The sequence below is a fragment of the Pelophylax lessonae genome (assembly GCF_965119305.1).
Source record: "Pelophylax lessonae genome assembly, chromosome: 6".
Lineage (NCBI taxonomy): Eukaryota > Metazoa > Chordata > Amphibia > Anura > Ranidae > Pelophylax > Pelophylax lessonae.
In genome coordinates this window covers 204,425,402-204,451,813 of record NC_138773.1, presented here as the reverse complement: position 1 = coordinate 204,451,813, position 26,412 = coordinate 204,425,402, and the positions used below count along the sequence as shown (strand labels likewise).

Sequence of the window (26,412 nt, the reverse complement as noted above, 5' to 3'; positions counted from 1 at the left end):
TCTGGACGAAGCACCACTTTATCCCTGTGAACCACCAGATAGAACTGTCCTGTCGCTCTCCCTGACACCCTGCGCGCAGAAGTAATAGCCACCAAAAAAGCCACCTTCTGGAATAAGGTAAGCAGGGGATTCTCCCGAATATTTTCAAAGGGAGGTTTCTGGTGAACCGACAGCACCAAATGAAGGTCCCAAGGAGGCAACGGGGGTTCCACCGGAGGTGCCAAGTGTCGCACCCCATGGACAAAGTTACGCAGCAGGGAATGGGTGGCTAGTGGCCTCTGGAAGAAAATTGCCAAGGCCGAGATCTGACCCTTGATAGTACTCAAGGCCAATTTTTGATCAACTCCCCATTGAAGGAAGGCCAAGATCCAAACTACCGAGTAAGAGCGAGGGGGGACCCCAATAGACTAACACCATGCAATATATGACTTCCACGTACGATGATAGATCTTTCTAGAAGTCGCTTTTCTTGCTTTAAGCAGTGGGAATCACTAAAGCAGACAATCCCCTGTCCTTCAGCAACTGGCTTTCAACAGCCACGCCGTCAAAGCCAGCTACTGAAAAGCAGGATGGAAGATCGGTCCCTGAGACAGTAGGTGCTCCCTGAGAGGAAGTCTCCAAGGAACGTCTGCGACTAGCCTGACCAGGTCGGCGTATCAAGCTCGGCGAGGCCAGTCCGGAGCCACAAGGATGACCAGAATCCCTTCTGCCTCGATCCTGCAAAGAATTCTTCAGCTGATACTGACCCCACGGAGCCACCAGCGTGTCTGGCATCTACCAGAGGGTTCCGAGAACGGGCCACTAACCTCTGCACCTTTCTGTTGAGCCGAGACGCCAACAGATCCACCTCTCGGATGCCCCACCACACACAGCTGATGAAACACTACGGATGAAGGGAAACACCCCATGGTCCAACGCCTGCCGACTGAGGTATTCGGAGAGGGCTGGAACAAATTGTTCTGCACTTTCCTGTTGATCCAAGATGCCAACAGATCTGGAACACCTCCGGATGGAGAGACCATTCCCCTGGAGCCAAGTTCTGCCGACTGAGGTAATCCGCCTGCCAATTTTCCACTCCTGGAATGTGAACAACGGAAAGAGCTGGAACAAAATATTCCGCCCATCAAAAGGATGCTCGCCACCTCTAAGGCCGCAAGGACACTCCTGGTGCCCCCTTGGTGATTGACGTAAGCCACAGCCGTGGCATTGTCCAATTGAATGCACACTGGACAGCCCTGAATGTACTCCGTCCAGTGGACTAAGCAAAGCCTGATCACTCTCAGCTCCAGAACATCGATCGGTAACCTGAATGCCTTCAGGGACCTGACCCCTTGAACAAAAAGCTTGCCTAGAACACCTCCCCCACCTGGACAGACTGGCATCCGAGGTGATCACTGTCCAATATAGGGGAAGGAAGGATTTTCCTAGATTGAGCGTCGGGGACCGAAGCCACCATATCAGGGACCCCCTAGTCACCTGGCTCAGCTGGATCTGGTTGTCCAGGGAATTTGGATCTTTGTTCCATTTGAGAAGGATTTCTTTCTGGAGGTCGCTCGTGTGGAATTGAGTGAAAGGTACCGCCTCGAAGGACGACACCATCAGTCCCAGAACTCTCATACAAGACCGAAGGGACGACCATTTACCGGACAGCAATAGCTGAATCGCAGTCTGGAGCTTTTGACATTATTCCGGACTAAGAAGCACCGTGGCTGAGGACGAATCCAAAGTCAGGCCCAGATAGTCCAGTCTCATGGAAGGAACCAGGGACAACTTCTGGAGATTCACAATCCACCTGAACTCCTCCAGAGTTCTCATGGTGCTCTCTAAGTTTATCACCAGGGCCGTGGGAGACTCCTGTCCAGGTAACCCAGGAACGATATCCCCTGCTGGTGTAATAAAGCCAGGACCAGAGCCAACACCTTTGTGAAGACTGAGGAGCAGAGGCGATACCAAAGGGTAACGCCACAAACTGATAGTGATCCTCTCTCATGGCAAAACACAGAAACTGTTGATAACCTGTACATACTGGGATGTGAAGGTAGGCATCTTTGATGTCTATGGAGGCCATGAAATCCCCCTGGTGTAGGGAAGCCACCACTGTTCAAACGAATTCCATTTTGAATTTTTTAACTCGCACAAAGCAATTCAGTGCCTTCAGATCAAGAATTGGACGGACCTTGTCCTCCTTCCTGGGGACCGTAAACAGGTTTGAGTAAGAGCCCTGAAAATGTTCCGAGAACGGAACCGGAACTATTACTCTTTGTTGTAACAAGTCCTGTACCGCCCCAAAGAGAGCCATGTAAGCGATCCGGGGACAGTTGCACATTGGAAGGGAAAAACCTTACCGGGAGGTACAGATCGAAATTCGATTTTGTAGCCGGACCGTATGACCTTGTGAACCCACTTGTCTTGTATCTGGGATAGCCACAGGTCCAGGAACCGGCAAAGATGTCCCCCCCCCCCACCCCAGATAGATCCGGTTGAGGGCGCACCTTCAGGCCGAAGGGGTCTTGTCCGTAGGTCTAGAGAAACCAGATTTCTGTTTTTCAGACCAGGGTCGCTTGGAACCACCCAAGGAGGCCTTGGTCACGGCGTAGCAACTTAGCCCATTCAGTCAAACTTTGTGACACAAGGGTCACAATAGTAAACACTGGCCTTATCGCAGACCCCGCCAGGGAGTACATATTGTGGGCCACAGAATCCACCTTTCTATCCTCCGGATCCTTAAAAGACAGGGAATCCTCCACTGGGATCATGGTAGCTTTATTCAGTCTGGAGACCGGAGAGTCCACCGTAGGTGGTACAGTCTGCTTTTTAATAAGGGACTTCTCAAAGGGGTAGTGTCTAGCAATCCGCTTAGGCACCCCAGGGGGATGCTTTGGGCAATCCCACTCTTTTTTGACCATGTTGTCAAAATATGCAGGAAGGAGGAAAACCTTAGCCGCTCTGGATGGCTTGTGAGTGCCAAACGTAACCGGCGCCTGAACCGCAGTCACAGCTGCGTCCTCCATTTTTAGGGTCTCGCGCACAGGAAAAACCAGTGCGTGGCGGAGGGAGAGGTGTCATCCTCACTATCAGAGGAGACAGGGCGCAAGGCAGTTTTTTAGCACCTTGCCCCGTTACAGGCCACCTCCACCCGGGACACAAAAGATTCCAAGACCACCAACAGTGCATCAATGGATAGCTGGGATCTGGAGGGCCCTGTGGCCTCCTTAAGGGTGTCAAGTGGGGAAGTGTGTTCCGCAGGGTCCGTGTTGCACCAGGGGAACCCCACAGCAAAAAAATTTTTGTAGGAACGTCCCACCTCGCTAGAAGGCAGAACGCATAGAAGACCCCCAGCACAGAGAGAGAGAGATCTCCCAGACTCACCACCGGCACCAGAGATGCACCAGGGAGGCCCAGAACATCTGAAAAGCACATGTCTGCAGCGATGTCGATCAGCAGAGAAAAAACCTGAGTGTCAGCACTAGAGTATAGGGGGGTTCCACCACCACAAAAAACGCAGAGGGACTCCAAGAACATGGCCGCCATTGATTTTCAATAGGAATACACAGCAAAATGGCCACCGGGTGTACCAAGATGGCCGCCGATCTTCCTCAGCACATGGGCTACAAGAAAATGGAAGCTCTGCATGGCCCTAGAAGCTCTTCTGTGGGCCCTCGAGGGGACCCCCCAGACTCCTGGAGGGGATCGACAGGAAAGGGGCTCTGGAAGTGACAGGTGAACCCCCCCCGCATGATTGATCATCCGGTCGACGGCGGCACACACCCCCGCCCACCCTGGCGTTATGCCCGGTCCCAACCCCCAGGAGTAGCTTCAAGTGCCCCATAACCTCAGTAGGAGGGGGGACAGGTAATGGGGGGGGTTGGTGCGTGACAGGACAGCGGGGAACCCAGGGGAGCAAGAGCCCGACCGCCCTAAGGAGGGGCCCGCGTCCACCCCAAAACCAGGGGGAGAGGGGGGGGAACAGTATACTTGCCATACCTGGAACAGGCGGGCGCCATCTCCTGACAGATTCTCTCTCTGCCGAAGTGGGGGGCTGTTGGCTAATAGGAACGCTGAGACTCAGACCTAGACCCAGTCGTATGCGACCTGGCAAGACGTTTAACTCGCAGGGCCAGTCCCCGTCCGGTGGGACTATGTTGCGGCCGACCTAGCGCGGAGCTGGGGTCTGCGCGCGCGCTTGCTGGCCAGCTGGGGTGACCGCTGGATCTATATATCCAGCCCGTCGCCGAAATTCAGCTTAGTTGCTTGTAGATCTCACAGAAAAAAAATCCAGTGAAAAAACTAATCTAGAAAAAAACTTTTGCCAGGACCAGAGATCCAAGCAAGGAACTAGGTCCTAACTCCTGACTAGGCAGATTAAAACTGACATCCTATAGCAGGGAGAGAGGGTATACGCCCATAGGCATAGCCAGAACTTTTTTTCTGCCTAGTGTCCTACTCCTGTATGGGGCAGCATAACCCTACTGTTATGAAGAAGAAAGATCAAGTCCGTCAATGAACGATAGAAAAACTGGGATTTTTTGACCTACCAAAAAATCTATTTCTCTGATGTTAATTGATGGACACAGATTCAGATCTTCATAACCATTGGGTTATACTGCCCCCTACAGGAGTAGGACATTAGGCAGAAAAAAAGTCAGTCCCAGGGGGTATACTTCCTCTCTGCTATAGGCACTCAGTTTTGTTACAAACAGTGTCAGAAGAATTACAACTCCACAGGGGGGTGGGTGCTGTGTCCGTCAATGAAGTAAAAAATCCTATTTTCTCTTTCGTTCATTGACAGACACAGCTCCTGTCATTCTTGGCCATTGGGATGTCCCAAGGCAGTGATAAACATAAGGGGTGGGAAAAAGCAAACCATTTCCCAAGGCTAAACATTAGCCAACCAGGCAACAGGGGCTCAACCAAAACAACTGGAACCCCCCTGAAAAAGAAAATACACCCTCAAAGAGGATCAGGTCCTCCTAAACAGCAGCCTGCAAAACCTTTTGGCCAAAGGAAGCATCCGCAGATGCAAACACATCCACTTTATAAAACTTTGTAAAAGTGTACACCGACGACCAGATGGCCGCCTTGCAAACCTGCATCACTGACGCCTGATGACGGAAGGCCCTTGACAAGGAAAGGAGGAACCTGAACCCCTGATGGAATAGGCCTGAACCACCGTCTGTCTGATCTATCTGGAAATGGTCGCAGAGGAAGCAGACAACCCTTTGCAAGGTCCATCCATGAGCACAAAGAGTCTGGACTCCTGAAAGACTCCGTAGCTGCCAAGTACACCCTAATTGCCCGGACCACATCCAAGGCATGCAAGGCAATTTCCTTCAGATGTTTAGGCCTGGGACACAGGAAAGGCAACACAATGTCTTCATTCAAATTAAAATCAGAGAGGACCTTTCGAAGGAACGGCGCACAGGGACGAAGAACCACTTTATCTCTGTGAATCACCAGGTAAGGTGAACGACAGGATAATGCTGCCAGTTCCGACACCCTGCGCGCAGAGGTGATAGCCACCAAAGGACACCTTTGACAGTGTAAGCAGGGGAATCTCCCGAAGATTCTCAATAAGAGGCTTCTGGAGGACAAAAAGCACCAAATTGAAGTCCCAAGGCAGCAACAGAGCCCGCACTGGAGGAACCAAATGCCGGACACCCTAAACAAAAGGTACAAACCAGGGAGTGTGTGGCCAAAGGTCGTTAAAAGGAGACCGCCAAAGCCGACACCTGGCTCTTGATGGTACTCAAGGCCAATTTCTGTTCATCCCCCCCCCCCCCCTCGGTGAAGATCCGAGCCACCGAGAAGGAGCGAGGATGAACCCCAAGAGACTCACACCACGTAATGTACGTCTTCCATGTACGATGGTAGATCTTCCTAGAAGTAGATTTCCTAGCTTTCAACAGTGTAGGAATCCCCGACTCAGATAAACCTCTATCCTTCAGCACCTGGCGTTCAACAGCCAAGCCATCAAAGCCAGCAACTGTAAAGCAGCATTGGAAGATAGGACCCTGAGAGTAAGCTTACAAGGAACGTCGGCGACCAGCCGCACCAGATCAGCGTAACAAGCCTGGCGAGGCCAGTCCCGAGCCACTAAGATAACCGGAATCCCTTCTGCCTCGATCCTGCGTAGAAGTCTTGGCAGAAGCTTGAGAGGAGGGAAGGCGTAAATCAGACGATACTGACCCCACGGGGCCACCAGCGCGTCTGTGGCGTCCGCCAGAGGATCCCTTGACCGAGCCACAAACCTCTGCACCTTTCTGTTGAATCAAGACTCCAGCAGATCCACCTCTGGGGTGCCCCACCGGAGACACAACTGATGACACAACCGGATGAAGGGACCACTTCCCTTGGTCCAACGCCTGCTGACTGAGGTAATCCGCTTGCCAGTTTTTCACCCCGGGAATGTGTACGGCAGAGAGGGCTGGAACAAACTGTCCTGCCCACCTTTGAATGCCAGCTACCTCCAGAGCCACCAGGACACTTCTTGAGCCCCCTTGGTGATTGACATAAGCCACAGTCGTGGCATTGTCCGATTGAATGCACACTGGACAACCCTGGAGACGATCCGTCTAATGGTCCAGACACACGGTCTGATCGCTCGGAGTTCCAAGACATTGATTGGTAGTCTGGACTCTTCCAGCATCCAGATCCCCTGAGCAGAATGCTTGCAGAGGACGCCTCCCCAGCAGGTCCATTACAAGGGGAGGAAGGAATTGTCCAGCAGAAGCGCCGGAGAACGGAACCACCACATCTGATTGTCCAGAGATTGCAGAGTCTTGTCCCATTTGGTCAGAATCTCAGTTTGCAGGGACCTCATTTGGAACAGTGCAAATGGAGCCACCTCAAAAGGAAGACACCATCAGGCCCAGCACCCACATGCAAGTCCGGAGAGATAACCATCTGTTGGACAGCAGGGGATGAATTGCAGCCTGCAATTTCTAAAGTTTTTCCAGAGGAAGGAGCACTCTGGCTAAGGCAGTCCAGAGTCAGGCCCAGATAGTCCAGCTTTGTGGACCAAACCAGGGCAGACTTCTGAAAATTCAGAATCCAGCCGAACTCCCGCAGAATTCGGATTGTGATCTCCGGGTTTTTCATCAGAGCAGGAGGAGACTACTCGCAGAGGGAGATCGACCAAGTAGCCCATTACCACGATTCCCTTTTGGCATAGCACCGGGGCTAACACTTTTGTGAAGACTCGAGGAGCAGAGGCGAGACCAAAGGGTAACGCCACAAACTGATAATGCTCCCCTCCCACGGCAAAGCGGAGAAAGCGTTGGTGACTAGCACATATTGGAATGTGAAGGTAAGCATCCTTGATGTCCATAGAGGCGAGGAAATCCCCCTGACGCAGGGATACCACCACCATGAGAATTGGACCCTATTCTGAACTTCTGCACCCACACAAAGCAGTTCAGCACCTTGAGGTCCAGGATTGGACGCACTTTGCCTTCCTTCCTGGGAACTGTAAACATGTTTGAGTAAAAACCCTGAAAACGTTCCCAAGTCGGAACCGGGACAATCACCCCCTGATGTAACAGGTCTTGTAATGCCCCAAACAGACCCTATAAGCGGTGTGGGGACAGGTGCAAGTTGGAAGGAAAGAACCTTGACGGGGGACGAGCAAAACTCAATCTTGTGGCAGGAACAAATGACTATGGACCCACTTGTCTTGCACCAGGGAAGTTCATGGGCCTGGAAACCAGCAAAGACATCCCCGATACTGGTGAGGTGAACCTTCATGCTTGTCGGCAGGTCTGGAGAAGACCGCTCTCGGCTTGCCAGACCAGGTTCATTTGGATGCTCTAGAGGAGGCCCTGAAAGGCTTCGAGCCCTTGTCAGTTGACCCTAAGGGACGAAAAAACTTCTTATGAGCCGAAAAGGAAGACCCACGTCTACTGCAGTAGCCTGCAGAAGAAAGGTACTTTTTCCTCCCTGTGAGACCTTTCATGTCATCCTCCAGGGTAGCAACAGGCGATCTCCTTGAAAGGGAAGACCAGTCAAGGCCTTTTGATAAATCTGGTCTGCAGACCAGCATTTGAGCCAAAAGACAGAGGTGAGGCCTGGGGGGTGGGGAGAGCTGTTCTCCCTCTATGTCACGGCGTAAAAGCTTAGCCCACTCGGTCAGAGTTTGCGACACCAGGGCAATGGTGAATACCGGCCTCCGTGCCGAACCAGCCAGCGTGTACTTATTGCGGGCCACAGCCTCCGCCTTCCTGTCAGCCGGATCCTTAAAGGTCAGGGACTCTTCCACCGGAATCATGGTTGCCTTGTTTAATCTGGAAACCGAAGGATCCACCACCAGTGGAACAGTCCCCTTCTTAAGGAGGGACTCCTCATAGGGGTAACACCTAGTAAAGTGCTTAGGGATCCCACGGGGACACTGCTAGCCCAAAGACCACCTCCACCTGGGACACAAAGGACTCCTGGACCGCCATCAGTGCATTGATGGATGTTCGGACCCATAGGGCTCGCAGCCTCAGAGAGGGGATCAGGTGGGGAGATGCTCCAAAGACTCCATGAGTCACCAGGGGTACCCCGCAAAAAGTGTAAACACTGCAAGGGATAACCCCCATCATGCTGGCAGCACCACTACCAAGTGATCCTCAGCAGAGAGGGAGAGAACCCCACCAGACTCACCACCCAGCAGAAACAGGCACCTGCAGCCACCAGGATAATCTGCACTCCATGTGCGGTGATCAGGAAGTAACCAGGGGATGAGGAGGGGCTCCTACCACCGAAATCGCCGCTCAAAGGGCTCCACTGTCATGGCCACCGCTATTTTCAATGGCAAACCACTGAAAAATGGCTGCCAGACTACACAAACATGGCCACCGTGTATAGAAACACACAGGCTACAACAAAATGGCAGCACCACAAGGCTTACAGGGACCCAGGAGGGAATCAAGGCCTCAAGGACAGACCCAGGCAGGATAGGGGGCCCGGGCAGAAGCCCCCACCAGGTACAACCCCCCGGCACAGTAGATCGTCCAGTCACTGGCGGCGCATCCCCCCACGGCCCCTATCGCCAGCAGAGCGCCCTGCCCCCACCCCAGGAGGTGGACCAGACCACCCAAACAGCCCCAACATATGTGGAGGGGGGATAAGATGGGGAACAGATGACAAGGGGGGTTCCTAACGGGAAGGAGGAGAACTCGTGGGTCCGACCGTCCAAAGGAAGAGCCCACTTGTACCCCAAAACCCTCCAGGGGGAGAGGGGGGACAGCTACTCCCCATACCAGGCGGGCACCGCTCCAGACAGAAATGGGGGGCTGTCGACCAGGATCCGGTCGTATGCGACCTTGCAAGGCGTTTACCTCACAGGCCATGTCACGGCTGACCTTGCGTGGATCCAAGGTGATCACTGGATCTAGATTATCCAGCCCATAGCCCAGTCTGGCAGTTGATTGTAGATTTCACAGGAAAAATCTAGGAGAAAAAAAATTTCTATCTAAAAAGAAAAGATTGCCAGGACCCAGATCCCAGCAAGGAACTAGGTCCTTACTCCTGACTAAGTAGGAAAAAAAGTGAATATAGCAGAGAGAGGGAGTATACACCCTAGGACTGCCCATGGGGCAGACTCTATTCTGACTAGTGTCCTGCTCCTGTAGGGGACAGTATAACCCAACGGTTATGAAGATCTGAAGCTGTGTCCATCAATGAACGAAAGAGAAAAATTTACTTTTTGATGATATTCCAATTTTATGAGATGCACCTGTATATGTCTTCTTGTGTCCATTGATGAATGAGAAGGAAATTTGCATTTATGTTATTTTCTATTGAACTATAAAACAATGTTATAAATGCCCTCCCGAACTGAACACAATATGTTGATACAGACAACAGCTATTGATGAAGGTACCTGCATCATTAATTTCCATGCTCTGATTTTCAGCTTTGTAACACTGATTACTTCCATCCTCAAATATTGCTTGTGCAATTCCATTGTCATTTTCATCAAGATGATCTAAATTGTTAGAAGCATTGGGTTGCTCATTTTCCTTGGTGTCATGCTCATCCGATACAGGGGGATCAAGAAGAGGAATGTTATTCAAAAATGCATTGGACATCGAAGCAGTTTCAAGGTCGGTGGTTGATGGGAACTCTACAAAACTAGGACAATCTAGTGTTCCATCAAGAATTGATTCACTAACCATATCAAGCATAAAAGAGTCTTGATCATTTGCAATCACTGCCTTTAGGAACTTAGTAGGCTTATTTGTGCGATTCTGTGTCACACTAACACAACTTTCACGAACAAGTGTATCTTTATCACTCCTGATGTCATTCTGGGTTGTAGTTAAAATACGAGTCTTTATTTTATCTACTTGAGAAAAGAGATTTGATGACCGTTTCTTTTGGTTCATTCCTTTACGTTTGGATTTCATGAAACCCGAAGGTTTGGTAAAGTCCATATCCAAGGCGTTGCTGACATTTGAATCGTTTTTTTTCGTGATACTTATGTCTTCAGCTTCCAGTTGAACATCTTTAGACAAAGCAGATGTTAAAGACTGCAAAGGATGATCAAGAGTCTTAACATTCTCTTCTAAAGCAGATATCAGGCAATTTGGTTGTGGGATAACACATGTTTCCCTCCTACAATTAATTCCATTATCTGCAGAGATGAACTCAGACAGCGTGCAACTTGGCTTTGCTGAACTCAAGACATACGTTTCCCTTCTTATATGGCGTTCTAGATTGTTCATAGTAAAACTTGGAATAGTATTGCTTATCTTGGCATTGTCCAGTTCATTGGATTTGTGGCTGTCTTGAACTTCACCTAGGTGTTCTAGATGGCTTAAATTTGTAGTTATTTTACGTTTCTTTTTGGAATTTTCCAAATCTTTTGCAGGCCTTTTGCCAAGTTTTGATTTTCTCTTAACTACTGTATTATTGGTGTTGTGTTTTACATCTGAACTTGTCAAATTTTCTCCAGCAAAACCCAGGTCACTATTTGCATCACATAAATAACTGGTATCAGTGGATGATTCTTCAACCCTACAGACCACTGAAGGTTTGACATCATTTTTATCAGTATACAGTTTGGTTTTATTTTCAAAAACTTTAGTCTTTTCCTCGTCTATAGGGCCTGGTAAAACATATGTGCGCCCACGATTATATCGATCAGTTGAAACTTCTCTTAAGTCTGCTAGAGAGTCGAATCCCAAGGGTATATTTTCATTAACATTTTCAGTAAATGACTCTTGTACACTGCAAGTCACTGAAGGAGTGGCTTCATTTTTACCAGAATACAGTTTGGCTTCACTTTCAAAAACCTCAAATGTATCATTGTTTACAGGGTCTGGTAAAACAAATGTACGTAAATGATCATATTTATTAGTTGAATCTGGTTTGAAGTCTGCTGGAGGCTTGAATTCTAAGGGTATGTTTTTATCAATATTTAAACTAATTTCAATTTTTTCTTTATTTTTAGATGACACACTGCTTTCCTTCCCTTTACAAGAAGTACTTTGCGCTGCTTTTTCATGTGCTGTTTTCTTTACCTTTCTTAAAGATGTCCGATCTTGTTTTACCGGTATATTCGTTTTGGATCTTTTAGTTTTTCTTTTAGGCATAACTGCAACAATTGCGGCAGAGTCACTGGAAGTCATTTCCATGTCAGCTTCATACATTGTTTTCTCTTGCTCCACAGGCCTATTAACAATGGCATGCAGATCACATTCCCCTGATTGTAGCAGATCAGGCTGATGTATAGTTTCAATATCAAGCTGTGTGTCTTTATTTTCTTTCTTTGCTTCCAAGTTTTTTTCTGGATTTAAAGAGAGTGGTGAACATGACGTTTCCAACATGTACTTTCTCATTATAAAATCTAAATGTAGGGCATTCTCTCCAGTTACACCTGAATGTCCTGGCTCACAAGGAAGGTTGTCATGTTTGTTGATTTCCGACTGTGTACTGCTGTAGCTCTCTCTACCAGTTCCTAATGATTTCTTACTCTGATTAAAGTCTGAATTCACAGACTGTATACTTGAGAAAGATGCTGTAGACCTCTTCCTTCTCTGAGTCACAAATCCACCACTTCTACTGCTTGGGATCCTGTCTTCATCCAGAGGCAATACAGAACTGACTCTCTTATTTAAGGAAGAATCATGGGTCATCTTTTTATTGTATGATGAATGGCATTCTAAAAATAAGTTTACAAAACAAAAAGACAATTTTAGATTTTTTTTTTTTCAATTTTAAAACAAATTCAATACATTAATAATTAAAGATAATTCAAAGAGAAGGTTTTTTAAAAAAAATCATACTTATCTAGTTGGATACAGCATCGATCCGATGCTGCATCTGTCCCCTGTCGGCTCGAAGGATGAAAACTGAGCAGTCAAACTGCTGATCACTCAGTTCTCCTGGTCACTCGGAGCAGAGAGCGATGACTATCAGTCATTGCTCTCTGCTCTGCCCCTCCAGCGTTCACTGGAGTGCTGGGCAAGGGAGGAAACAGCTGGCTCAGTCTCCCAGTGGTGCACCCAAGAGGCTGAGTCAGGTGCTGGTTCCGGCTCCTGGGTTGACCCTGACCATATGGTCGCAATCTTTCCCCAGCCTGGGCCGGCTCTGTGACTTCAGCCGACAGTGGACTTCAGCTCATTGTCAGCTGAAAATGGGTCACAGGAGCACGGAACGAACTGCACTTCTGGGATCCACAGGAGAAGTACAGCCAAACGAGATTTAAACAGGACAAAATTCCAGGACCTTTAAAAAGAAAGATAAATCGAGATGAACAAACCTGCAGTAATCTATAGTTACCAAAAGTACCATACAAGAAATCAACTTCCATTAGTATCCCTACACATAGCAGAAAGCAGACATGTGGTTGTCATGGTTTGCTGCTAATCACAGCTCTTGGGTTGTGCTGCCTTCATGACAATGATGATATTGTGCCTTGTTATCAGCCTGACTGATCAGAAAGCTTTGGCCATCTTTTTTCAGGTATTATTGTTCTTTCTGAAATAAGACAGTGTCTAGAGTGAACATGTGATTGGTTCCCCTCACAATTCCCACTGACCATGCTCACCCAAAGTACATGTAAAATAACCACAAACTCCTCCTATTTGCTCCCTTTTGATCTATTTAAATAACCCATTGGAAGGATTTTGATTTTTCTCATTGATGTGTGCAAGAACGGCTTAATTTTTTTTTTTTTTAGAAATTCAGAGCTGTCCTGTGTCATCTCAAAGTCCTAAATATATAGCCAGAAAACCCTCCTCTGTGCATCTCTCTGATGTGTTTTTACTTTATTACTCTATCAAAAATGAAAGCAATGAGAGCACTTCTGTGGTCTTTTAGGGTATTTTAATTGGGCAGCGTTCAAACAGGTCAGTGAAGCCTGGCCCAGAAGTCAAGCCCCTAATCACAAACTAAAACGGTCTCAGAAGTACACAGACTTTGGCTTTCTAGCAAAAAAAAAAAAAGGCAATAGACATGTTATATCACTTGCTCTAAGACAGAACTATTGTTTTTAATTAAAAATGGATGATAGACTTTTATTTGTAGTAACCTTACTTCTATAAATCCTAGTTTATTAACTGTACATTATAGGACACAGGGACTGTGTTGTTTCTTTCTCAAGACCACTGGAATGTCCCAGAGCATTGAACAAGAGAGGTGGGCAAAACAAGCAACACGCCTAAAACCCCAGAGCAGCCTGCAAGACCTTCTGTCCAAACAGATGTGTGCAGAGGTGAAAATATCCACCTAGTAAAGATTGGCAAATGTGTGAACAGAAGTCCAGTTTGGAGTCTTATAAACTTGAATAGCTGGAGCTTGATGTCAGAAACACTGACACTCCAGGTAGAATGGGCCTTGAATGGAAAAGGAGTAAACTCATCCTTCATGCCAAAGGCATGAGAAAAGAGTTGCTGAATCCACTGAGAATTAAGATCTGGGGAAGCAGCCTGTCCATCACAAGGCCCGTCAGGCAGAACACATAGTGAATCAGACTGCCAAAACAAAGCTGTTGACTTCTAGTATGCCCACACAGCGTGGATCACATCCAAACAGTGAAGAACCATACCAGGGTGTTTTGTTTTGGATTAAGACAAAAGAGGTTAACACCATATCCTGGTTTTGGAGGAAAGAAATCTCAACACTACCGGATCTCAGTGAAGGACTAGAAAAAGGTTCTTTCAAAGAGTGCAGTCAGCTCAGAGACAATACAAGCTGAAATAATGGCTACCAAAAAGTTCACATTGTGCGTAAGAAATGTCAAAGAAATATCCCAAATAGGGTCAAATAAAGCAAGCTGTAAAATAGACTGAACCAAATTAAAGGTCTCACAGACATACAAGGCTGCAATATGACCAATGACCACATACAAGGCCAGACACCACTCCAGACCAGCAGGTTGAAAAGGAAATCTTTTGAGTCTCACACAAGGTGCAAAGCACCAAGTGCAATGGTAGGCCCTCCTGGAGATCGCACTCCTTGCCCTGTGCAGGATAGAAAAAAACCAAGTAAGAAAAAACCCTGTCCCTCTGGGCTTGGGCCTCAACAGCCATATAGTAAATTCCAGCAACTGTAAAGCAGCAGGATAGAAGATCAGTCCCTGTGATTATTTGAAGAGTCCATGGTTTGTTCGCCAGCAGAAGGACTATGTCCTTGTACTATGTTCTTTAGGGCCAAGCTAGAGAAACATTGGCATACCTACTGCTTTAAAGTAAATGCCCAAACTTTTATTTTTTTTTTTTATTTTGGGTAGAGTAAGTCAAACGGACGTTTGACAGCTGCAGTGTGCATGAGGATTAAGGGATGGGTTTAATTCACATATCACATTATACTGAATTTTAGTTTAGCAGCACTGCACTTTATAGGTATTTATAGGTGTGTTAATACATGACAGAATGTTTGCTAGCTGCTTAAGGCTAAAAGGGGATTTTTTTTTTTTTTTTTTAAGTGATGGCAGGATTGTGGCGCAAGAGTTTACTTGAGCATTTTGGTTCATTTTAACCTGTCAGATATATATAAAAAAAAAAAAAAAAAAAAACACACAACTCTGTCCCATTTGGGATATTTCCCTTCTCTTCCTGTATCATAGCCACAACAGGAAGTTTGTGGAAATTCCTCCATATAGAGGATAATCCTTTGTTGCCACTAGGGTCACCAGCACTAGTGTCCCTCCAGGAAGATTTCTCCTCTTTTGCTATTCTGATGACAACTTGGTCCCTTGACGACCCTTCGTGAAAAAAGTCAACGCAATTAATAGAAAGAGTGAATCTCCCCAATGGGGACACAGATATCAATAAAAAAAAAAGTGACAGGTGTTCTAATCCTTCACAATTCTTTCTCTTACAAAAAAAAAAAAAAAGGTTTTGGCTTTAGTTCTATTTGCAACTTTTAGGGCATCCACCACAAATGGCTAGACAAATCTGTTTGGCTTGGGGTTGAACCTGGATGCTAGAATATCAACCTTTGGAGTCAGCTACCTTTGACAGGGGCTTTGAACACCTCCAGGTGAAGGGCCCACTTGCCTGAAGTCATCTGCTGATGAGAGAAGAAGTCTACCTGCCAATTTCCTACTCCTGGAATCTGTGTGGCAGACACTTCTTCCTGAGTAGCGCAACTTCTTGTCCCACTCAAATGATTAACATATGCCACTGCCGTGGCATTGTCTAACTGCACCCAACCAGAGAGACCCTGAAGGCAATGTTGGAGAGCTAGACAAGTCGACCGAAAGATCCAAAATGATAATTTTCAAGGTCTGTTGCTCTTCATATTTACTGAACCAACCAGTTATCAAGAGCACCTCTCCAGTCGAAAAGACTAGCATCTGTCATCAGAACCCTCCAAGATATCAGTTGAAAAGATTTTCTTGCATTCACCATCCAGGAAGGGATTCACCATTTCAAAGCTGACCTGGCTCTTAGATGCATATCTAAGGACTGTGGACTCTTGCCCCAGGCCAAAAGAATATTGATTATTAAGTCCTGGGAGTGAAACTGGGCATACGGTACTGCACCAAAAGCAGGAACCAACAACCCCAGCAACCACATACAAAAGCGAATTGAGGGATTATCCAGAGACCTTAGGGACTCCACCTAAGTTCAGAGTGAAAAGCATTTTTCCTGTGGAAGGAGCACCTTAGACTGTGCTGTGTCCAGAACAAAGCTCAAGCTTTCCAGACATTCTGTTGGGACCAAGGCTGGTCCGTGTCCTTGGCTGACCCAATTGTCTGTGAGGTTCTGATTTTAGAAAGCCACAAAAGGATGACAAGCGCCCCCTGCTTGCATAAGTGAGGGATGCCTTTTATAGCGCATTTGGCTCTAGAATTGGAAGTCTTTTGAGTTTTAGTTCACCTTCTGGAACTGGGTGGTAGGCTTCTTCTTGAATGGCCTGTGGCTGAAGAAAGCACCGCTTTTTAGCAGTTGAAGGCCCTGGCATTAAACTCATTTTTTCCTTCTTCAGGGGAACAGTGTGATTTTTTTCAGGTATTACCTTCTGGATGAAAGCATCTAATGGCAACCAAAGCAAACACCCACAAAAGGCAGTCGCTTGATCAGCTTCTTACAGAGAAGTTCAGTAGACCAAGATCTGACCAACGGGATTCTCCTCATGTTGACAGACATAATGCCTAGTATAGAGAACTGCCAAATGGAATCTTCTGAGACATCCACTAAGAAGTTTAAGGCTCTCAGGTACTCCTTCAGGTGTTGAAGGAGAGGATCCCTAGGATCAGGATTTCCTGGACCAGAGCATAGGTTTTGCTGACACTTGAGCGCTTGATAATCTCCACAGCAGCCACTGCTGGCTGGACCTACCAAACAGAAAGATGCCCTAAGAGGGCTTAAAACCTGTTATCGGTAGCATTCCAAAAGACTGGAACCTCATGCACCGGAATTGTTGGGGTCTTTAGGTGGGAAATACCTGGATCAATGGCTGGAGAACTCCACTTTTTAGAGCATTCTTGCTCTGTAGGCAAAACACTCTGCAGATAAGTTTGCACAGGAAAAAAAAAGGGATTTTTTGACAGTAGATCGGACCCAAACCCAGAGACTTTTTTAGAAGTAAAGCCCCGTACACACGTACCGATCGTCGGCCGCAAATATTCGGCTGCCGACCGATTGTAGGCTTGTTAGTATGATGCTTCTGACAGCGCATTTTCGGCCGAACAGAATCTGTCCTGCAGGCATTAAAATTTTTGTACGCCGACAACAGAACGGCCGATTGTGCGTCAGTCAGTACAGATTTCGGCCGACAGACAGCAGATTTGCAAGACTGGGCATGCTCAGAAAAGAAAAAAGACAAGGAAAGTTAACTATCACATGACATCACTTCTGCAGTCGGCTGTTGTTGGCCGACAAAATTCATGTGCAGTCTTTTGCAGTTTTCAACAGACGACAGCCCTGGACAAAAGACGGCGGATCGTTCGGCCGACGATCGGTACGTGTGTACGGGGCTTAAATTCCAAAAGTGGCAACTTTAAAATAGTTCTGACTATATCTGCCAAAAAACAAACCATTGTTTGCTGTGTCTGTGACAGGCCAGGACTCAGAGCCTCTTCCTGAAATAACTTTTCAAAAGAAGAGTCCCCATATTCACCGGCTTCCTCTACTACATCCACATCTAAAGGATAATCCTCTGACATCCCATACTCCCACAACAGGGGAGGAGTGACCACATTTGCACCCCAGTGAGAACCCCCGAGAGCTGGTCGCACAGGCCAGAAAAGGCTGCCAAAGATCCCTCTTGATTAAAAACAAACTGGAGGAATGTGCCCTGAGGACTGGAGAACATTCTACATATGTACATATATCTACATATATACATAGACCAAGAGTGTGAAACAAAAAATACTGACTGCACACCTATTATGCAGCTGGGCCCACCCATAACGAACACACCACAGCAGTGATGCATCAATTCAGACTGCAGGGCTTTTCGAAAGCCTAATGTTTTCCAATCTTGGTGGACATGCCCAAAGAGCCTTTAGGCACATGCCTTACATACAGATGATCGCCACCCTGTACAGCACCCTGCCAGTGACTGCACTGGATACAAGGCACCTTCGGGACTGCTGCCTGCAGGATCTAGTGCTGACCAGCCACATTACTGGCCACCACTGATCTTCCACAATGGGGTCAGTGTACTGCCTGCCTGGGCCTTTAACATGAATAAAGCCCCTCCTTCTCCCATCAGCGAAAAAAATTGTTCATTCACCTGTGGGTGGCATAACCCAAGTAGTCATAATTAGGAACAAAAATCCTTTCCTCTGTAATGCTTTCAGCTGCACAGTCTTTCCACAGCCACCATAGTCTGTTCTCCATCTTGTCTTCAGAGCAGAAAGCTTGGTGGATCTGCTGGCATGAAAGGGGGAGAGGCAGGATCTCCAAGAGTATGATGGCAGTCTTCCCTTTCATCGCTGCACAAGTACCAACGTACTGCCATTATACACTATAGAAAGTTCTCTGTTTACCCAACACATACATCTGCTTTCTTTTTGGATTATTCACAGAATGAAGCACAGGCTGTGACAGCTGTAGGCAGGCCAGACAGCTAAAAGCTCATGATTATAGAGCAAGAGTTGTAGGATTTTGCTGGTCTGTTATGATGCAACTCCTATACATGCTGAAGTAGCATTATTATGCCACTCAGCTTGATTTGGCCACAAGTGTCAAGAGTGTATACTCTGTGATGAAGCCCATATTGGCTGAAACTTTAGGATTGGGCAATTCTATGTGAGAATGCTGTGTGCTTTGTCTTACTTAAATAAAAGTATGAGGTTATCTGATGATATTCGTGTGTGGCTTCCTTCTTTTCTGTTGAATATGTGAGTTCCAGAGGTGAGGGGTTCTTATACAGGCTTGGAACAGTGACTCCCTACATGTCTACTAAGTGTACACTGCACATATGAAGCCTACACTCTAGAACATTTTAGTTAAAGACTTCAGTTTCAATTTAACTTTTCCGAGCAGGATACATTGTGCTGAGAATACATTAATCGCGCTATCACCGAGCCAGATCTGTGATCAGCAAAAACACTGGATTTTTGTCTGACGTTCGTTGACAGATGCATCTTCATATCTTCTTTAGCCATTGGGTTATGCTCCTTCCATCAGGAATAGGACACTAGGCAGGAAAAAGCTTTCCCCACGCCCATGGGGCTGTCCCTGCAGGCATAACCCCACACACTCTGCTACAGCCCTTCGTTTCTTTGCAAGCAGTGTTTAGAAGAAAACAACCCCATTCCACTCATAATTAGATGGGCGGGTGCTGCGTCTGTCAATTAACTTCAGAAAAAAGGATTTAACAGTAAGACAAAAATCCAGTTTTCTCCATCGTTCATTGACAGATGCAGCTTCATATCTTCTTTAGCCATTGGGACGTCCCAAAGCAGTATTTTCATAAGGAGTGAGGTCCTTCGGTTAGGACAAAAAGAGTTTGATTTCCCGAAGGATTCAGTAACCGCCAGGTAAACTTTAATTACCCGAACCACATCCAAAGAAGGCACAGCAATTTCTCTGGGATGCTTGGGCTTAGGACAGAGTGAAGGCAGCACAATATCTTCATTCAAATGGAAATCAGAAACCACCTTAGGAAGAAATAACTGATTAGGTCGAAGTACCACTTTATCTCTGTTGACCACCAGATAAGGTGAACGGCAAGACAGCGCCGCCTGTTCAGACACCCTGCGGGCAGAAGTGATAGCCACCAAAAATGTTCTCGAAAGGAGGTTTTTGAAGAACCAATAACACCAAATTCAGATCCCACAGAGGTAACAGGGATTGTCTCGGAGGCACCATATGACGCACCCCCCGAATAAAAGTGCAAATCAGGGCATGCATAGCTAAAGGATGTTGGAAAAACTCAGCCAACGCTGACACTTGGCCTTTGATAGTGCCCAAAGCCAACCCCTTTCTGAAGAATAAAGTCAAAACCCTAGCTACCCGAAAACAAGCGAGGGTGCACTTTCAATGATTCACACTATGAAATGTACGATTTCCATGTACGATGATAGATCTTCCTGGAAGTAGACTTCCGGGCCTTCAATAGTGTAGGAATCACAGTCAGAAAGACCTCTATCCTTCAATACCTGGCTTTCAACAGCCATACCGTTAAAGCCAGCGACTGTAAAACAGGATGGAAGATCGGCCCTTGAGACAGCAGATCTTCCCTGAGAGGAAACCTCCAAGGAGCATCGGTGACCAACCTTACTAGGTCCGCGCTTCTGCGAGGCCAGTCTGGGGCCACTAGAATGACCGAAATCCCTTCCACCTCTATTCCGCGCAGCAGCAGCTTTGGCAGGAGTTTCAGCGGAGGAAACGCATAAATCAGCCGATACTGACCCCAAGAAGCCACCAGTGCGTCTGTGGCATAGGCCAGAGGATCCCTTGACTTGGTCACAAACCTCTGAACCTTCTTGTTGAGTCGAAAAGCAAATAGGTCTACATTGGGAGTCCCCCACCAAACACACAGGAGATGGAACAACTCCGGGTGCAGGGACCATTCCCCCTGATCCAATACTTGACAACACAGGTAATCCGCCTACCAATTCTCCACTCCTGGGATATGCACAGTGGAAAAGGCTGCAGCAAAACTTTCTTCCCATAGCAGGATCTCGGCCACCTCCCAGGCCACCAAGACACTCTTGGTGCCCCCTTGATTGATGTATGCCACAGCCGTGGCATTGTTCGATTGAATCCGGACTGGTGAACCTTGCAGATGAGCTGTCCAGTGACTCAGACAAAACGTTATTGCTCTGAGCTCCAAGATATTTATCGGCAACTTGGACTCTTCCACCGTCCAGGACCCCTGGGCACAGAGTTTTCCCAGCACTCCTCCCCAGCCTAACAGGCTGGCGCCATGGTAACCACTGCCCAATACAATGGCAGTAAGGACTTGCCTTGGCGAAGTGCTGACGAGTGAAGCCACCACAGAATAGCAGACATTGTGTTGCGACTCAACCGAATCAAAGTATCCAAGGATTTTGGATCCTTGTTCCATTTTACGAGAATCTCCCTCTGTAAGGGTCTCGTGTGGAACTGAGCAAACAAAACCGCCTCAAAGGTCGATACCATCAGACTCAAGGCCCGCAAAGCCCGCATGCAAGTCCGCAGAGAGGACAGATTGTTTACCAACAACAACCGGATCACCCCCTGCAATTTCTGCAACTTGCCTGGGGAAAGAAAGCCCCTCGCCAAAGCGGAGTCCAGAGTCAGGCCCAGATAATCCAGTCTCATTGAAGGTATCAGGGCAGATTTTTTTAAATTGATGTTCCAACCGAACTCTTGCAGTGTTTGCACAATAACAGTCAAATAGCCAAACAGGGCTGAGTAGGGCTGAGTGAGAGTCCACCCTCAATAGGAGATCGTCCAGATACCTCAGTACCGAAATCACCCGTTGGCGCAGTAATGCCAACAACGGAGTCAGCACCTTGGTGAAGACAGTGGGGGTGGAAGCAAGACCAAAGTGTAAAACTGCAAATTGATAATGCTCCTCTCCTATAATGAAGAGGAGAAAATGCTGATGTCCAGCGTAGATAAGGATGTGTAAATATGCGTCCTTGATATCTAAGGAGGCCAAAAAGTCTCCCTGGTGTAGGGACGCCATTACTGTGCGAATGGACTCCATTTGAAACCTCTGTACCCGCACACAGCGGTTCAAGGCCCTGAGGTCCAGGATTGAACGCACTTCGCCTTCCTTCCTGGGCACAGTAAACAGGTTTGAATAAAACTCTTGAAAACGTTGCTGAGAGGGAACCGGCACAATCATTCTTTGTGACAGCAGATCTTGTACCGCCTCTCGTGATCTCTCAAAACGGTCTGGAGATAGGCGTAGATTGGACGGGAAGAATTTGATCTTTTACCCTGATCGGGTCAGTTTCCCATTTGTCCTGAAACAAGGAAGTCCAGGTTACAGAAAGAAGCAAAGACGTCCCCCCACCTCAGAATCCGGTGAGGGCGCCTCTTAATGCAGACAAAGATTTGTCTGCAGATCCAGATTGGCCTGTCTTCAGTTTGCCTGACCCCGTCTTCTTGGAACTCCCAGAAGATCTGAATGGCTTTCCTTTTTCCTGTGACCCGGAGGTACGAAAAAGTTGCCTATGAGCAGTAAAAGAAGACCCCTGTCTAGAACATGGTGCCCTGTCCTTAGAGAATTGGGGAAGAAGAGTACTCTTCCCACCCATAAGGCCTTTGATCAACTCATCCAGAGGATCCAAACAACCTCTCCCCCGAAAGGGAAGGTCAGACAGAGCCTTGTTAGAAGCCTGGTTGTCAGACCAGCATTTCAGGCACAATATACGTCTAATAGCAATCCCCACTGCGGACACTTTGGCTACCAGTGGAGCCACATCCAGCGACGCATCGATATATACAGAGAGGCTTGAGCCATTTGATCCCTGAGCTCAATAAGCCCCGGGGAGAGCTGTTCCATTTCCAAGGCCCCTTTTAGCAACTTCTCCCATTCAGTGAAGATCTGCGACACTAGGGTGGTCACAAAAATTGGTTTCAACATGGAGCTTGCTATCACACGTAAATGGAGGGACAGAGACTCAATCAGTCCATCAACGGGGGTCCGTAAAAGCCGGGAATTCTTCCACCGGGACCCCAGTAGACTTATTCAGTCTGGAAACTGGATGATCCACCTTTAGTGGCACTGTCCACCGAGTGGAAACCTTATCCGCAAAGTGATAACAGCGTTTAAAACGCTTGGGCACACTTACATGTGTTTAAAGCACCCCCACTGATCATTGACAATATTGTCAAAAAGTTCTGGACAGGGGAACACTTTGCCCGATTTGTGGGATTTGCGGGTGCCAAAAGACACCTGCAGCCCTGACACTGTAGATTCATCCACCATTTTTAAAGTTTTTCTCACTGAAACTATAAGTGCTTCCTCCAAGCGCTTTCCTGCGCAGCGGCTGATGAGGACAGGTGCTCTTCGCCATCAGAATGCGATGACACAGATCCACAAGGGTGGAGTACGTCTGCGGCGGCCACATCTGCCTCCGAGTCTGAAGATACAACAGAGGGGCGTGAAGGCAAAGGGCGCTAATGGCTAGTGTTACTTTTTAACACTAAATCCACTTTTGACACTAGGCTTTCCAAAAATGCTGTAAGAGCTGACAGGGGCTGCGACCCAGAAGGTTCAGCAGTCGCACTGAGGGATCTGTAGGTGAAATTTTGTCCTGGGCCTTCATGTTAACTTAATATAAAAAGATGTAGTGTCACTTTAAAAAACACTCCTTGTGTGTGAGGAAACCCACAGAAGACCCCAAAAAAACGTTACCAAACCGATCAGGAGGCTTGCAGGAACGTTCTTACAGCAGAGAGAAACGATCTGACAAAGGAAATGAAAGAACCTGGGTCATGCCTAGAGTGTCTAATGCCTTGCCTATGCTGTCCAGCAACGTGGACCACAAGAAAATGGCCGCCCCATGCATTCCTATGGGGAAGATTTAGAAAATGGCTGCTCATAAATTACAATGAAAGGTCTCTGACATTAACGTAGGGGAAGTCTACAGCAAAATGGCGGCCCCCGCGGCGGGCCATGCAGTCTCCTAGACTCCCAGAGGGGGTCACTGGCAAAAGCATTGGATGATTCCCCAGGAGGGGACCCCGCCAGGAAAATGCCCCCCCCCCCCCTGCAGAACCACCTCAGCGGCTCCAAAAAATCTGCCCCCCCAAAAGGTAGGCACCTGTAGAAGGGGGGGGGGGGGGCGACAGCTCAAGGGGGGACTGGTATGTCCGAGAGACCAGGGGATCTGAGGGATACCAGAGGGTCCGACTATTCCATAAAGGGGGCCCACGTCCACCCCGAGACGGCCAGAGAAATGGAGAGGGGGTACGACTCTTACTCACCATACCACAGATCAGGTGGGTGCCACTAAGAGCAGACTACCTCCCCCTCCAGGATGGGGGTGCTGCCACCCAAGGCGTACGCTGCGACCCTGTCGGAAACCCAGCCAGCTGTTGATTGTAGTTCTCTAGGAACTCTACTTAAAGAATAAGTACAAAAGGAATACAGGTTCCCAAAAAAAATTACAGCTAAGTCCCAGCAGGGAACTAGTAGGTCCTACTCCTAAACTAGGCAGAAACAAACTAAAGGCTGTAGCAGAGTGTGTGGGTTTATGCCTGCAGGGACAGCCCTATGGGCGTGGTGAAAGCTTTTTCCTGCCTAGTGTCCTATTCCTGATGGGAGGAGCATAACTCAATGGCTAAAAAAGATATGAAACTGCGTCTGTCAATGAATGATAGAGAAAACAGCATAATTCTCAAAAATTTGATCCATATGGCTTATCAGTGTTCATACAGCTTTTTTTTTTTTTACAAACAAGTGGCTTAATGTAATACGAACAAATAAAATCCTTACACATACAAAAAAAAAAAAATGTAAAAATTATTAAGGTAGGCAAAATTTGTTACATTAACCCAGCGCATACTGACCTTATTTAATATGACCTGGTTATTTATGAGCTCAGCTTACAAAAGGCCTAAATCCTAAATGAAGTTGCAGAAATAGATACGCAGTCACATATTGTAGTAACAACCTCCATTTTCATGATCATGCCTACACTTTCTTAGGAGGTTTACAGGGCCTCTAAATATGACTGTATATATGAGGTTTCACAGAAAGGCTGTAGTAATAAATGTGTTGCGAAGACACTGCACTGTTAAAATGACTACATTTAAATATGAATACAAAATCCTGAGCTGCTGTTTAAACTCCACTACAAGTTTTTATGAAAACTAAAACCACATTGAACAGCGCTTGTGCCATAAAAGATTGTTAAACGGTCACCTGAAATGTATATATATTTGCATCACCATATAAATTAATTAAATATAAGGGAGCACTCAATGCTTCCTTCATTTTGTTTGGGGATACACACACATTGTACATTGTATATATTTCAGACAAATGTTTCCTGCTTCTTTTTTCATAACCGCTGTTCAATTTAGTTTTAATTTGTACAAAAACTTTAAAAATGACAGGTGTACTTTATTAGCAGACTAAGATTTCTTTCAAGCATGGATTTACCTTCGCCTGTTGAAAGAGAATTGTACATTTCAATTTCATGCTGTCCATCTGGCTTCTCTTCCTCAATAATGGAATCTGTAGATTGTGGGGTGATGAGTTGCTCATCTTCAATCGGTAAAACCGCTGGAACATTGCTGCATTTCTGCTGCTCTGTTGAACTGGAAGGAACTCTTAATGCCATGCCTGTCAGCCTAATGTTGCAACAAAAAAATTTCAGTAATTTAAAAATGTAGCATTCATTTTAGAATTTAAAACAAAATGAGGCACAAAAAGTATTCACAGCTTTCATTTTTAAGACTGTTGGATATATCAAGCATGGGATAGAATGCATCTTTATTTAAAATTCAATTGAACAAAAAAATTCCCTGGGCCAGAACCCAAAAAATGACAAGTACATTTAAAGCTAAAGACAGAGTTTGTTTGCAGTTCGTTTTTTTTTTTTTTTTCTCTACAAAAAATAATCTTAACCCACTTACCGCAAAGTTACGTAGGGGTACGTCGGCAGACTTTGCGGTGTTATACCGGGGAGATGCCTCTAGCTAGAGGCATCACCCCGGTACTGTTTAGAGCTGGCGGTTGGCTTTCCAGAGGTAATGACCGATGCAGCTCGGGAGCCGCTCGGTCGTTACCCCGTCGAGCGGGAGGGGACGTCCCACCGGGAGACCCGAGCACCCACCCGGCACGTCCGCCGGCTGGATGAAGTCCCAATCTAAGCCGGATGCGGCTTCGATCGGGTCTCCGATGACATAACCCGGAGGCGGCGTCCATGACGTCACGTCTGGGTTACTCTGCTGCTAAAGGCGGCAAATTCAAAAAACGAGTGTATTCAAAAATGCCGTTTGCGGCGTTTTGAATACATGGAAGTGTAGTGGAGGGGTCTAGGGTCTTTTAGACCCTCGATCCCTCCATAAAGAGTCACTGCATATTACTGTCACAAGGGATGTTTATATTGCTTGTGACAGCAATAAAAGTGATCAGATTTAAAAAAAAAAAAAAAAAAAACCTGTGATAAAGTATAAAAAAAAAATCAATAGGTAAAAAAAAAAAAAAAAAAAAAATGTTACCCGCCCCCGTCGCCGTTAGCTTGCGCACTAAATAACTCATATGGAAGTCGAGCCGCAAATTAAATCACTGTTAAAACCACACATGTGAGGTATCGCCACGATCGCCAGAGAGTGAGCAATAATTTAAAAAAAAAAAGAGCCACACTCTAACGCTAAACTGGTAACCGTTAAAAAATGTTAAAGCGTTGCCTATTGAGATTTCTATTGACCGTAGTTTGTCGCCATCCCACGGGTGTGCGCAATTTTAAACCGCAACATGTTGGGTATCTATTTACTCGGCATGTCATCATCTTTCACAATATACAAAAAAATGGGCTAACTTTACTGTTTAGTTTTTTTTTAAATGCAATCAAAT

At 46.8% G+C, this 26,412-nt stretch overlaps 1 protein-coding gene across 1 annotated transcript in view; it reads right to left on the bottom strand.

Moving 5' to 3' along the window:
* The window catches only part of SGO2 (shugoshin 2), a gene marked incomplete at its 3' end in the record, with an annotated part of 107,873 nt that overhangs the window by 33,389 nt on the left and 48,072 nt on the right, over window positions 1-26,412 (bottom strand). The window contains exons 6-7 of the mRNA XM_082260579.1: window positions 24,994-25,184; window positions 9,863-12,145 (exon numbers count right to left, since the gene is read on the bottom strand). Of these exons, the coding sequence (XP_082116705.1) occupies window positions 9,863-12,145; window positions 24,994-25,184 (2,474 nt within the window). The remainder of the gene's footprint in view (window positions 1-9,862; window positions 12,146-24,993; window positions 25,185-26,412) is intronic.